The following is a 15,000-nucleotide window of genomic DNA, read 5'->3' as shown; positions in this document are numbered from 1 at the left end:
CGTGGCCGAGGCTTCTTGTCTCTCGAATTCTGGAAGACTCCTGTGGCTCTTTTCTCCTTTATTTTCTTTACTTTCGAGGGTGTTTGGAATTATGAATTAGATCATAATGAGGGAGATAATTTTTCTCTATCGTAATTTCTTCCAAGATAGCTTTTTTTCGACGGATAGGCGTAACGAACCGTAGACAGCGAGAGACGAACGGAAGCCCAAGACCCGGCCAAGATGAAGGGTTCGGACGCGGCGGGCTGGAATATAGGGCCCCGATTCCTTTCTTCAAGTTCTTGTTGAATACTAAACACTCCAGCATCTCTTTATCGTCGGGAAATAACTGGCGTCGGGAGAGAGAGAGAGAGAGAGAGAGAGGGAGAGAGAGAGAGAGAGAGAGAGAGAGAGAGAGAGAGAGAGAGAGAGAGAGAGAGAGAGAGAGAGAGAGAGAGAGAGAGAGAGAGAGAGAGAGAGAGAGAGAGAGAGAGAAGGAGTGAAGGAGAGAGGGAAGGAGAGAGAGGAAGGAGAGAGGGAAGGAGGGAGAAGAAGAAGTAAAAGAAGAAGAGAGAGAGAGCAGAGATGGAGAGAAGAGACGAGAAGAGAAGAGAAGAGAAGAGAAGAGAAGAGAAGAGAAGAGAAGAGAAGAGAAGAGAAGAGAAGAGAAGAGAAGAGAAGAGAAGAGAAGAGAAGAGAAGAGAAGAGAAGAGAAGAAAAGAGAAGAGAGAGAGAGAGACAGAGATAGAAAAGAAGAGAAGAGAAGAGAAGAGTAGAGAAAAGAGAAGAGAAGAGAAAAGAAAAGAAGAGAGAGAAGCGAAAAAAAAACGAGACAACGAACGAGAGAGAGACAACGAAAGAGAGAGAAAAGAAAGAAAGAAAAAACGAGACAACGAACGAACGAGAGAGAGAGCCAACCCGCAGAGAGAGAGAGAAAGAGAAGCACAGAGATGACAGATCTTGCGGACATGCACTGGTCACGGGGAAGACGGAAAAAAGGCGTTGGCGGGAAAAAGACTTAAAAGGACTTGAGGGCGTCAGAGGTTTTTTATTGCTTCATTTTGCCGCGACAAATGGAATTGGCGCGAGAGGAGGGAAAGGTGTGAGGGGGGGGGTAGGGGGTGGGGTGGTTAGAGGGGTTGGGGGAGGTTGGGGAGGGTGTTAGGGACGGGGAGGGTGTGAGGGGTGGGGGCTGGGGTTGGGAGGAGGGGGAGGTGTGATGGACGGGGTATGGGTAGGGGGTTGGGGGAGGGTGAGGGACGGGGAGGAAGGGGTAGGAGGAGGGGGAGGTTGGGGGAGAGTGTAAGGGAAGGGTGGGGGGAGGGTGTGAGAGGAGTGGTGGAGGAAGGGGTTGGGGGAGGGTGTGAGGGGAATGGTGGGGGAGGGTGTGAGGGACGGGGTAGGGGGTTAAGGGAGGGTGTGAGGGAAGGGGGGCGGGTAGGGGAAGGTGTGAGGGGAGGGGTAGGGCGGTTGGGAGGAGGAGGGGATGGGGGAGGATGTAAGGGACAGGGTGGAGAATAGGGGGGTTGGGGAAGGAAGTGAGGGACGGTGTGGGGGAAGGTGGAGGGTGTGAAGGGAGTGGTCGGAGAAAAGCAGGAGGAGGAGGAGGAGGTAAAGGAGGAGAAGAAAGATGAGGAAGAAGAGAAGGAAAAGGAGTAGAAGAAGAGAAAGAGGTGGGGATGGAGGAGAAGGAGGAAGAGATGTAGAATGAGGAAGAAGAGGAGGTGGAGAAAGAAGAAAAAGAGGAAGGGAAAGAAATAGAAAAAGAAAAAGAAAAAAAATGAAAGGAAGAGAACCATGTGATGTTGAAAAAGATGATAGAGACGAGACGTGGAAAGAATGAAGAATAAGAGGAGGAGGAAGAATAAAGAACAATAAAAGGAGGAAGAGTTAATCAAATAAAGATCATCGAAGAAGGAAGACGCTGATGAAAGAATGAATTGAATCGAAGAGAAAAAAAATGTATAAGGATAATGAGGGGAATACAAAGAAATAAATAGAGAAAGAGAAAGAAGATAGAGCGACATAAAGAGAGATACAAATACAAAGAAAAAAACTAAGACACAAAGAAAAGAAAAGAAAAACAAAAATCAAAATAAAGAAATCAAAGAAAAAACAAACAAACAGACAAGAGAAACACAAAGATGAAATATCCTCCTAACATCCTCCCCCCTCCCCCCACCCCCCCACAAGTGAAACCTCCCGTATGTATCAGCTGCGCCGATACATTGCCAGCTCGATGACTCTGTTTCCTGCAATACACAGAAGCTCGACGTCGACTTGGGGGTGGGGGGAGGAGGGGGGTGAGAAGGAGGCGGGAGAGAGAGGGGAGGAGGCGGAGGAGAGAGGGAAGGAGGTTGAGGAGAGAGGGGAGGAGGCGGGGGAGAAAGGGGAGGAGGGAGGAGGCGGGGTAAGAGAGGGAAGGGAGGGAGAAAAGGAGAGATGCTAAGGAGGGAGAGAGAGAATGAGAGAGAGAGAGAGAGAGAGAGAGAGAGAGAGAGAGAGAGAGAGAGAGAGAGAGAGAGAGAGAGAGAGAGAGAGAGAGAGAGAGAGAGAGAGAGAGAGAGAGAGAGAGAGAGAGAGAGAGAGAGAGAGAGAGAGAGAGAGAGAGAGAAACATGGATATGGCTACCCAATTTGATATCAACATAATCCCATGTCTAAGGAGAACAACAACAACAAAAAAACAACAACAATAAAAAAGAAAAAAAACAACTCCCATGCTTATAAACAATTAACACATCAACACCATCTTAACACCAAATAATTTACATGCTTATAATCTCTTTACTTCATAACAAAACACTGACTCCACATCCGCCGCACTTAGAAAATATGTAGCTCACACTTTCACACTTAACACACCCTCTCTTGGGAATACGAAGTCAACGTGTCATGGATCGGTGGGTGAGGGAAGAGGAGGGGGCTGGGGGTGAGGGAAGGGGAGGGAGGTGGGGGTGAGGGAAGAGGAGGGGAAGGGGAGGAAGAGGAGGGGGTTGGAGGTGAGGGAGGAGGAGGGGGCTGTGGGTGAGGGATGGGGAGGGGCTGGGGTGAGGGAAGGGTAGGGGGCTGGGGGTGAGGGAAAGGGAGGGGACTGGAGGATGAGGGGAGGGAGAGGGCTGGGGGTGAGGGGAGGGGAGGGGGTTGGGGGTGAGGGGAGGGAGGGGGAGGGGGTGAGGGAAGGGGAGGGGGCTGGGGGTGAGGGAAAAGGAGGGGGTTGGGTCAAAGGGTGAGGGAAGGGGAGGGGGCTGGGGTTGAGGGAAGGGGAGGGGGCTGGGGGTGAGGGAACAGAAGCGGGGTTGGGTCAAAGGGTGAGGCAAGAGGAGAGGGCTGGGGGTAAGGGAAGAGGAGTGGGATGGGAATGAGGAAAGAGGAGGGGGTTACAGATGAGGGAATAGAAGGTAGCTGATAACAAGAAAATAGCAAGGAACCAAGAAAAGTGTCCAAGGATCAAGAGTGAATAAGTGTGAAAGAGTCGATCCGAGAGGGCCTTCAGGGCTGGGGAAGAAGGGTACCAATAAAGGGTGAAATTCCAGTCAGCTGTCGGGGGAGCTGTTGTCTCGGCGACAGCGCAGAGTGGCACAAGGGTGAAAAAGGGTGAACGGAAAGGGGGAATAGAGAGTAGAACTAGGATTTGTACGGGCTTAGGGTGAGGGAAGAGTGTAAGATTTAGGGAGGAAAACAAGGGGGTTATTTAAAGAAAAGGACTAAGTGTCTAAAGTGTCTAGTGTTATTTAAAGAAAAGGACTAAGTGTCTAAAGTGTCTAGTGTTATATAAAGAAAAGGACTAAGGTTTTTCGTGATATAAAGAAAAGGTATCTTAGACTGATCGTGATACGAATATTAGTATTTTTATTGTTATTATGATATTTATTCTTTTTCATTATTATTAGTATCGTCATTATCATTGTTTTTATCAACATTGTCATTATTATTATCATCATAATTATTATCATCATTTTCATTAACGTTATCATCGTTATCATTGCTATCATTATCATCATCGTTAATATTATCATTATGATTATTACTATCATTATTAATATTGCTATGAATGTTAGTGTTATTGCTATTATCATTACTATTATCATCATCATTGTTAATGTTATTATTATTATTAAAACCGTCATAAGCATTACCCATCCTCACCCACACACACACACACACACACACACACACACACGTACATACAACAGTACTTACGGTGTGTTTATATATGTTTAGATATGTTTAGATATGTTTATATATATATATATATATATATATATATATATATATATATATATATGTATGTTTATATGTTTATATATATATATATATCTAGTTTTTAAGAAGAAGAAAAAAGAAGAAGCGAAGAAGAAAAAGAAGAAGAACAAGATGGAGTCGGACGAAAATAAGGAGAAGAAAAATAAAAAAATCACCCGAAAGAAAATCGGTTGGGAAAAAAATGTCGCACAGGAACACCAATTTACATAAATAAAACCGTCAGTAATAAGTACCCTCGCGAGCTCCCGCCTCCGTCACCAGGAGCCGAACCATACGCGAACTCATTAGAATACGAGAACCATATATCATACGCCCGGCATCGGTGTATCGCCCCGAAATCTTATGTGTTGGTGCCTTTGACAGGTGTCGATGTGTCGTACCGCATCCGATCCTGGATAGACGTATAAGGTAGGGTGGGAGGTGGGTAGGTTGGGGTGTGGGTGGGGGCGTGGAGGGGGGGATGGTGTGGTAATCAGGGATAGGGGGATATGGGATGGAAAGTGGGGGGAAGGGGAGGGGGGAGTAGGGGTATACCAGAGGGGGATTTGTAAGTAGAAAACTGTGGTGGTTCTAAGGAAATGTTGGTTTCTACGATACGTATAACACATACAGACCACAAACACGCACACAAAAACAGACACACTTACAACCTACCTTATCACCCCCCCAAAAAAAAAAAAAAAATCATCACAAGTAAAAGACAAAAAAAAAAAAAAAAAATCATCATAAGTAAAAAGACAACAACAACAACAAAAAAGAAAAGATCTTTTGTTTCCCCGCCCATCTCCCCTCGAGTCTCGCGTGCAGGTTATCTCCCGCCCTGATGGTGTCTTCGTGTCCCCAAGTCGCGGCATCCTCTGACTGACACGTTATCGTACAGCGTCCATGTGTTATCGTACGAAAATCGACTAGTTATCGTACGCAATCACTGCTCTTCAGGGGGTGGTAGAGGCGGGGGGGAGGGGGAAGGGGGTGGTAGAGTGCAGGGGGAGGGAGGAGAAAGGGTGATGATGGGGGTAAGATAAGGTGGGAGGAGTGGGTAGGAGGTAGGGGGTAGGGGGGAAGGGGGGGAAGTGAGGGAAGGGGGTGGTAGAGGCGGGGAAGGAGGGGGGGGTGATGGTGGGGGGTAAGTAATGGGGGGTAAGTAAAGGTGGGAGGAGTGGGGAGTGGGGAGTGAGTACGGGGGAAGGGGTGAAGTGAGGGAAGGGGGTTGTATGGAGTTGCTTCTCTTGAGATATTTTTTCATTTTTATTATTTTTCTAAATCTTATTTCATTTATTTATATTTTTTCTTAAAGATACTGTCCTACTTTTGGTTTGTTTACATCCGAATGCCAAGAAAAAATAATCCCCATCATAGCTTTTAAAGAGAGAAAAGAGAAGAAGAAAAGAAAATCAAAGAACAGGACAAGAAGAAGAAGAAGAAGAAGAAGAAGAAGAAAAGAAAACCAAAGAACAGGACAAGAAGAAGAAGAAGAAGAAGAAAAAGAAAACCAAAGAACAAGACAATCGAAAAAAGATAATCACTCCAAGACCCTCCCTCTTTTTTCCTTTTCTTCTCTTTTTTTTCTTTTTCTTTTGGCCTTCGATCGAGGAACAAGATGGATCCTCGAGGTCGCCGATGGCCGCTAACGAGTTGCGATGTGTTAATTGCGAAATCATGTAATAGTCATGAGAGTGGATTAAAGCCGTCACAATGGTGATTAACGAGGACCATTGTGAAGCCGACGAAGGGGGCTGGGACTCTCATGGCGAAGGGAACGAGTCATGTCACTAAGATGTACATACGCACGCAGACATATGCACACACACACATACACGCAGACGCAGACGCACATACACACATACACACATATCCACACGCACAAACGCTTTATCGAATCACATACACACACACACACTCACACACACACGAAAAAAAGTAAAAACACTCATAACTATATTATATATAAAAAAGATTCGTCAATACACAGAGAAAAAACTAGAATCAAGAAACATTTTTTTTAATAAAGAAGAGAAAGAAACTACTTACAAGATTTGATAGGATGCTCTGTGGCAACGGTAGGGCAGTTGATCGTGGCTCCGGGTGGAGTGGGCATACCTGCGGGGGAGAAGGGGGGGGGGGGTTAACATCGTTTCAAAATGAAGATCTTTGGTAATTCGGTTTTTCGTTTTATATACATACATGTATACATATACATACAAACACACACACACACACGCTGTATACGTATATATGTATGTACATATGTATATATATATGTATGTATATTAATACATGTATGTATATTAATGATGTGTGTCTGTGTGCACAATTTTATCTAATACAAATATTACTACCAGCTTCAGAGCTGTAATATAAGAGTGTAGAGAATAAAAGAAATTTAAGAGCATTTCAAATATTCGGTTCATTGTTATCGAGTTATGAAATAAATAATCAGTATTCATTCTACTTAATCACTAGAACGAATACTGAAAGTTATTAATAGCATGAATGATATTCACATAAACGAAAGCGGTTAACATTATATATAGACATACATACATACATATATATATATATATATATATATATATATATATATATAAATATATATATATATATATATATATATATATATATATATATATGTATATAAATAAATAAATAAATCTTATATATATATATATATATAATTTATATATATATATATATATATATATATATATATATATATATATATATATATATATATATATATATATATATATATATATATATATATATGTGTGTGTGTGTGTGTGTGTGTGTGTGTGTGTGTGTGTGTGTGTGTGTGTGTGTGTGTGTGTGTGTGTGTGTGTGTGTGTGTGTGTGTGTGTGTACATAAACGAAAAGTATTTTCAGTATCTTATAATCATAATTATCATATTACACGTACATGAGAAATATTGGAGAGGGAATTTTATCAAAATCAAAGAGCAAAACAAATCATTAAAGAGGAATCGTATAAAAAGGTAGATGAACAGATTATGTAAAGGAATAAAGAGATACGAAAATGAAATAACAAGGAATAGTTAAAGCTAAACAGATAGTAGAAAAGAATAGGAGGAGCAGTAGGCAAAGTAAGATAATAAATATGATAAATATACACAAACCAAACAAGCAAAAATACAACACAGTAAAAAAAAATACAAATGAACTAAAAACAAAACAAATAACAACCAACACCCGCAAAAGGAAACAACAGCCAAAACAAACAAACAAACAAAAATAGTAATTAAAAACAAAACAAAAAAGCACATAACAACCACACCAAAATAAAACAAAAGACAAACAATAAATATAAAACAAGAAAAATAGAACAAATCAAATAAAAAAGCAACAACAACAATAATAGTAACAGGGAAAACAGAGCTAACGAAATAAAAACAAAGGAAGAAATAAAAACAAGGAAAACAGAACAAATAAAAAAAATTAATAATTCTAAATATCAAATAAATAAAAACAGCAACAACAACAAAACAAACCACAACAAAGAAAAAAACAAGGGAAGAAACAAGAAAACAGGGCAAAAAAAAGAAACAACAACACCAAAAACGTAAAAACAATGAAACCAGAGCCAATCAAATCAAATGAAAACAAAGAAAGCAAAAAAAAAAAATAAAAAAAACAAGTAAAACAGAGCCAATTAAAGTAAATAAAAAAACAACAAAAACAAAGATAGCATCAACAAAAAAACAAACACACAAGGAAAAAAGAAAAGAAAAAATCGACCCGAAAACAAAGCCCCCCCAACGCGCCAAAGCAAGCCCCCCCACGCAAGCCAGAGTCGTTTCGGCGAGCGCGCGCGATCTTGCCCGATCTTGCCCGATCTTGCCCCCGGCCGGAATGAATCTCGAGTTCGGATATTCGAGCGAACGCGGTTGTGGTTCATCCGAATCCTGCATACTAATTCTCTCCATCATTCTTTTCTCTCTTGTCCCTAATCTTCTTGATTGTCTGTGTCGGTCTGTCTCGGCTGGCTGGGTCGCCGCAGATTTTTGTTTTTCTTATTTTTGTCTTATTTATTTATTTTTATTTTTATCTTTTTGTGTGTGGGGGGTTGGGGTGGGTGGGGGGGGGAGGTGGCTCATTTGTAAGTCTGTTTTTATTTTATTTTTTCTCTTATTATCATCTTTATTTCCTTTTCTATTTCTTCGGTTATTGTTTTATGGAGTTTGGACTTCTTTGTCTCTGTGTTTTGTTTCTATATCTGTCTGTCTGTGGATCTCTCTTTCCACTCCCTCTCTCCTCATTCTCTTTCTCTCTCTCAATTCTCTTTCTCTGTCTTTCTTTCTCCCCTTTCCCTCCTTCCCGCTTCTTCCCCTCCCCCTTTCCCAATCTTCCATAAATTTGAAAGCCACGATCTAATCTATTTTTTCCGTGATAGTTCATCAGGAGATCAATAAAGGGATAACTAGAATGCATGAGAGAGAGACAGAGACAGAGGGAGAAACAGAGAGAGAGAGAGAGAGAGAGAGAGAGAGAGAGAGAGAGAGAGAGAGAGAGAGAGAGAGAGAGAGAGAGAGAGAGAGAGAGACAGAGAGAGAGAGAGAGAGAGAGAGAGAGAGAGAGAGAGAGAGAGTGAGTGAGAGAGAGAGAGAGAGAGAGAGAAAGAGAGAGAGAGAGAGAGAGAAGGAGAGATGGAGAGAGGAGAGAGAGAGAGAGAGAGAGAGAGGGAGAGGGAGAGAGAGAAATAGAGAGAAGGAGAAAGTCCAAGAAAGAGAGACAGAAAGATGGAGAGGGAGAGAATCAGAAAAAAACGACAAAAAGGAGACAAAGACAGACAGATAAAGACGAAAAATAAGAATACTGGATCCACACACCAATTAAGGAAGAGCGCAGAAACAGGAATATAAAGAAGAATAGGATAAAGAGGAGGATAGGGATAGGTTGGGGAGGGAATCTTCAAATTTTAATGTTAATATTATCCTAAAGTAAATAGATCGTTCTTTCCTTTTCTTTTTCTTTCTTTCTTTCCTTTAATGAGATAAAAGGGGAAACGAAAATAAAAAAAGGATAGAGCATTTTGTTGACGGTATGTCACGGGCGAAATGTGGTAGGAAAAAAATGGACAAAAAACAGAGTACTTATTTCTAAAAACTACTTTCGGTAAATGAAAGACATACATACGCACATCCCAAATACACACATACACATCCACGTATACACACGGGCACACCATAAACACACACACTTACATGGACACAAGCACAGATAACACCACCGACAAACACACACACACACGAACACACACACATATAACACCCATCCAAAAATACGCACAAAAATACGAAAAAATACAAAAAAACATCAGATCCACACACACACTTATAATATATAAAGTACGTGTGTCTGTGTGCCGAGGGTGTGTGTACACATGTGCGAGGGTGCGGGTGTTGTGGCTACAATAATAGGTTGGATCAGGTTTATCAAGACGCTCGCTAGGGTGCCGCCGACAGTGATGGATCAGTTGGGGGGGTGGGGGAGGGAGGGGAGGAAGGAGGGGGGGAGGGAAGGAGGGGAGAGAGAAGGAGGGGGAGGGAAGGAGGGGGGTGAGGGAAGGAGGGGGTGAGGGAAGGGGGAGAGGGAAGGAGGGGAGAGGGAAGGAGGGGGGGAGGAGGGGAGGGTAGGAGGGGGGTTGGGGGAAGGAGGGGAGGAGAGGGGAATCCGCTTGCTATCCGCTTATACCCCCGTGGACTCCTCCTCTTCCTCCTCTGCCCCCTATCTCTACCAGCTCTCTCTCTTCCTCTCTCTCTCTCTTTATCTATCTTTTTGTGTGTGTCTCTTCAGCGGTTCACTCCCCCTTTTCTTCACTCTTGTCTTTCTCTTCAACATTTTTCTTCCTTTTCTCGTATTTCAACATTTCCTTCTTTCTTCCTTGTTTTTTTCTCTTTTTTCTCTCTTTTTTTATCTTCTCTTTTCTCCTCCTTTTTTCTCTACAACGCCCCTCTCTACTCCCTCCCTCATCCCACCGTCTTCCTGTCTATGTATCTCTGTCTCTGGTTCTGTCTATCTGTCTGTCTAACTCTCTTTCTCTCTCTGTCTGTCTCTGTCTCTGTCTCTGTCTCTCTCTCTCTCTCTTCTCTCTCTCTCTCTCTCTCTCTCTCTCTCTCTCTCTCTCTCTCTCTCTCTCTCTCTCTCTCTCTCTCTCTCTCTCTCGCTCTCTCTCTGTGCGTCCGTCTCCCTCTCCCTCTTTCTCTTTCTCTTCCCTCTCTGTCTCCTCTCCCTCTTTCTCTTCCATCTCTGTCTCCCTCTCCCTCTCTCTCTTCCTTCCTTGACCCTTCTATCTATGTCTCCATCTCCTTCCACCTCTGTCTCCCACTCCCCACTCCCTCTCTCTGTCTCCCCTCTCTCCCTCTTCCCTCCCCCGCTCTCTCTCTCCCCTCCCTCTCCCTCTCCCTCTCTCCTCTCCCTCTCCCTCTCTCCCCTCTTTCTCCCTCTACTCATCAACCCTCTACTGGTTCGTCCTGATTTTATCTTATTATCTGCCGCTGTTATCTGACTGTTATTACTTTATGATTATTGTTTTGTTTCTGTTTGCTTGTTTCTTGACTTTTCTTTATGTTTCTTTCATTCGTTTGTTCTCTCATTTCTCTCTTCTTGTGTTTTCTTAGAGATTTGTTTACTCTTGTTTCGTCTTCTTTTCTGTTATCTCTCTCTCTCTCTCTTCTTTTCCATCTTCGCTCTGTCATTCCACCTAATTTACTTTCGTTTCTTGACTTTTCTTTACGTTTATTTTATTCGTTTGTTCTTCCCTTCTTGTTTCTCCTTTCTCTCTTCTTGCGTTTTCTTATATATTCATTTCATTTTTCTCTTATTCGTTTCTCTTTCTCTCTCTGCTCTCTCTCTCTCTCTCTTTCTCTTTCTCTCTCTCTCTCTCTCTCTGTCTCTTTCTCTCTCTTTCTCTTTCTCTTTCACTCTCTCTCTCTCTCTCTCTCTCTCTCTCTCTCTCTCTCTCTCTCTCTCTCTCTCTCTCTCTCTCTCTCTCTCTCTCTCTCTCTCTCTCTCTCTCTCTCTCTCTCTCTCTCTCTCTCTCTCTCTCTCTCTCTCTCTCTCTCTCTCTCTCTCTCTCTCTCTCTCTCTCTCTCTCTCTCTCTCTCTCTCTCTCTCTCTCTCTCTCTCTCTCTCTTTCTCTCTCTTCTTTTCCATCTTCGCTCTGTCATTCCACCTAATTTACTTTCCACAATAAGCAGCTAAAGGGAGAAACAGAAGAGGAAAGGAACGAATGAACGAAAAGAAATGAGAAGAATATGATGAATATGGAAGAGAGCCAAAACAGAAGAAGAGAGAGAGAGAGGGAAACGAAGTTGATGAATGGGAGAAAAAGGACAATTATTATACTCATTTTTTTGTTGTTGTTTTTTTACTTAGTCTTTTCCGTTTTCTTTTTTTTTTGTTTCCTGTGTCTTCCCGTTTTATATTTTTTTGGATTCCATTTTCTTCCATTTTTTTCATTCGTTTTTCTTCTGTGCTTTGTGATTTTTTTTCTATTCATGCATTTTTTTTCATCTGAATTTTCCAGAGCGAGGTTTAAAAAGAAAATGGAATATTCATAGTTAGTTAAGAAAGAAGAAGAAGAAGAAGAAAAAAAAATCCACTCAAAGATATTGAACATAATATCACCTTCCATCTCCCCCTCCTCTCATACCCCCATACCCCCTTACCCCCCACCCGACCCACCTACCCCTCCTCCTCATACCCCCCATACCCCCCTTACCCCCCCTCCCAACCCACCTACCCCCTCCTCTCCTCACCCCCTCATCCCAATCCACCCACCCCTCCTCCTATACCCCTATTCCTTCCCCCCTCCAACCCCCCCTCTCCCTCTCCTCAAAAAAAAAAAAGCAGCGTCAGAGAGAGAGATAAAGAAAGAGATCAGAATCTACATATCAACACGATTCATTTCCAATCCCCCAATCACCCCTCCACCGAGAGACCTTACGACCAAGAAGCATCGGTCGCGCGAGGCTTACACCGGGGACCTCTCGCGCGCCGCCGTCTCAGGTCATTTCACACCCAGCCGAGGTCGCGCCGATGATGAGGTCTCTGTTATCCGATTCTCGCGATTCTCTTCGTCTTATCGGATTTTTTTTCTTATTCTCTAGGGGTGGGTTTGTTTGTTTGTTTTCTTTATTGTTATTTGTGTTTGATTATTTGTTTTCTTATTTATTCATCTATCTGTTTATCTGTGTTCTTATTTGCTTATGTATTTATTTATCTAATTTCTTTTACATATCAATTTCTCATTTATTTATCTATTTATTTATATATTCATTCATTTATTTTCTTATACATGTATTAATTTTCGTATTTGTTTATTCATAGATTATATTTATTAATTTCTCTTTCTCTTATCGTTTTTTTGGGGGTGTCTTGTTTATTTGTTATTTTTTGTATATTCATTTTGTATATTCATATATCTATTCATTTATCTGTTATTTGTCTATTTGTTTGTTTACAATTTTTTTGTTTATTGATTTATTCGCCTAGTTTTTTCTTTCTTTCTTTAATCATTCATTAATTTTCTCGATCTATTTGCATATTCATTTATTCCTCCTTTTATTCATTTACTTGTCTACTTATTTACTTATATATCTCTTCATCCATTGATTCATTAAGTTTATTTGTTCATTTTTTTATTCATATCTTGCTATTCTTTTTATCCTTGTTTTAATTTGTAGGATGTTTGTTTACATGAATTTGTTGTATGTAAATTGATTTTTTTGGGGGGTGGGGGGTCGTCTCTCTCTCTTTCTCTCACTCTCTCCTATATTTCTCTCTCCCCTCATTTTCCTCTCTTTTTCCTTCCCTCTCTCCCTCTTTCCCACCAATCGTACCACCCTTCCTCCATCCTTCCCTTTGCTGTTTGTTATTTATTTGTTATTTATTATTTTCTTGTTTATGCGAGTGGCTGGGTATTCGGGTTTCTTATCATTATATCGTTAGGTTTTGTGTGCTGGAGATTTCCTGGTGGGATTTTTTGAATGATAAATCCGCCTTGAGGTTGCTTATCTACCTTTATTAAATTTATACGCACACGCATACGCACCCATGGTATAAGAATCACATAACAATATTATGATCGAATATCAATTTAACTGTTTGTTAGACGCAATCTTAGTCACTGAAATCAATTCTTTCTCCTCTCCTCTTCCTTTCCTCTCCTTCCTTTCCTCCTCCTTCCCTCCCTTCTCTTTCCTCCCTCACTTTCTCCTCCTCACATACACCCCCCCACACACACACGCACACAAACACCCACGCCACCACACAAAACAACACAAAACACACGCAAATCAACGTCCATGTCCCCACAACCCCTGGAGCTCCAGCTGGGCAACGGGAGAAGCCGGCTCAGACACTCCATACTTAGCAGATTACACAATAGAGTGATCGGCGAGTGGCAGCGTAATCGAACTCTCTCTGTTTAGCAAGTAATTGGTGATCAGTCATTAAGGGAAAACACTTGGTTCCTGATGAGGATGTTGGGGGTGGGGGTGAGGGTGGTGGGGTGAGGAGGGTTGGGGAGGGGGTGGGGGGTTGAGGAGGGTTGGGGAGGAGGGGGTAGAGGAGGGTTGGGGAGGGGGTAGGAGGGGTTGGGGAAGGGGTAGGGGTGAGGGGTGAGGAAGGGAAAGGGTAGGAGGAGGGGTGAGAAAGGGGGAAGGATAGGGATTGGATGTAGGTGGTAGGGGAGGGGGGAGAGGGAGGGGTGAGGCAGGGGTAGTGGATGAGTGTCGGGGTTGGGGGTAGGCTAGGTGGAGGGAAAGGAGGAAGGGGTGGATGGGAGGGTTGAGAGAGGGAGGAAGAAGGGGATGGAGAGGAAGATATGAGAGGGTAACAAATACAAAGGGGTGAGAGAAGAAGAAAAAGAAGAGAAAGAAGGAGAAATACATGAAGGAGATAAAAAAAAGTGCAGGGAGAACGGGAGAATTGGAAGTCAAAGAGAGAGACGGGAATCGAGAGAGGAGCCGATAGATGAATAGATAGACACATCAAATGAACAGTAAATAAAAAAACACATAAATTTCGAAAGACAAAAAACAGATGGATAGACATTCAAATACAAAAAAGGCTTAACATATATAACCTCAAATAGAAAACAAAAGGGAAGGACAAATATACGTCTAAAATAACTATTTATTTATATATATATATATATATATATATATATATATATATATATATATATATATATATATATACATATATATATATATATATATATATATATTTATTTATTTATTTATCTATTTATTTATTTATTTATTTATTTATATATATTTATTTACTCCTTATCTCTGATTGATCACCTGCACATGGAAAAATCCGTAAATAAAAAGAAAATTGCTTTGTTATTAATCAGAATTACCAATTTATTCGTTCATTCATAAGCTATCAATGGATTAACTTCTACCTATCTATATATTTGTAGTTATGATATTTATCTCTCAATCTACCTATCTGTCTATCTACTTCTCTCTGTCTCTCCCCCCCCCCTCTCTCTTTCTCTCTTCCCTATATATCTCTTTTCCCTCATTTTCCTTCCCTCCTTCCCACCATCCCTGCCACTCTCTTTCCATCCACTTCCTTCACTATACCCCTTTCCTCCTTCCTTCCCTTTCTTTCTCTCTCTCTCTTTCTCTCTTTCTCTCTCCCTCTCCCTCTCTCTCTCTCTCTCTCTCTCTCTCTCTCTCTCTCTCTCTCTTCCTCCTTCCTCCTCCCTCCTCCTCCTTTCCCT

The 15,000-nt window shown here is 41.9% G+C and overlaps 1 protein-coding gene across 1 annotated transcript in view; it reads right to left on the bottom strand.

Moving 5' to 3' along the window:
- Window positions 1–15,000, bottom strand: part of pb (homeobox proposcipedia) — a 246,451-nt gene that overhangs the window by 112,308 nt on the left and 119,143 nt on the right. Inside the window, exon 3 of the mRNA XM_070114054.1 lies at window positions 6,276–6,344. Coding sequence (XP_069970155.1) covers window positions 6,276–6,344 — 69 coding nt within the window. The remainder of the gene's footprint in view (window positions 1–6,275; window positions 6,345–15,000) is intronic.

This window comes from Penaeus vannamei, chromosome 35 (genome assembly GCF_042767895.1).
Source record: "Penaeus vannamei isolate JL-2024 chromosome 35, ASM4276789v1, whole genome shotgun sequence".
NCBI classification, from domain to species: domain Eukaryota; kingdom Metazoa; phylum Arthropoda; class Malacostraca; order Decapoda; family Penaeidae; genus Penaeus; species Penaeus vannamei.
The sequence above is the reverse complement of the archived record's forward strand: the minus strand, read 5'-3'. Positions and strand labels throughout refer to the sequence as shown.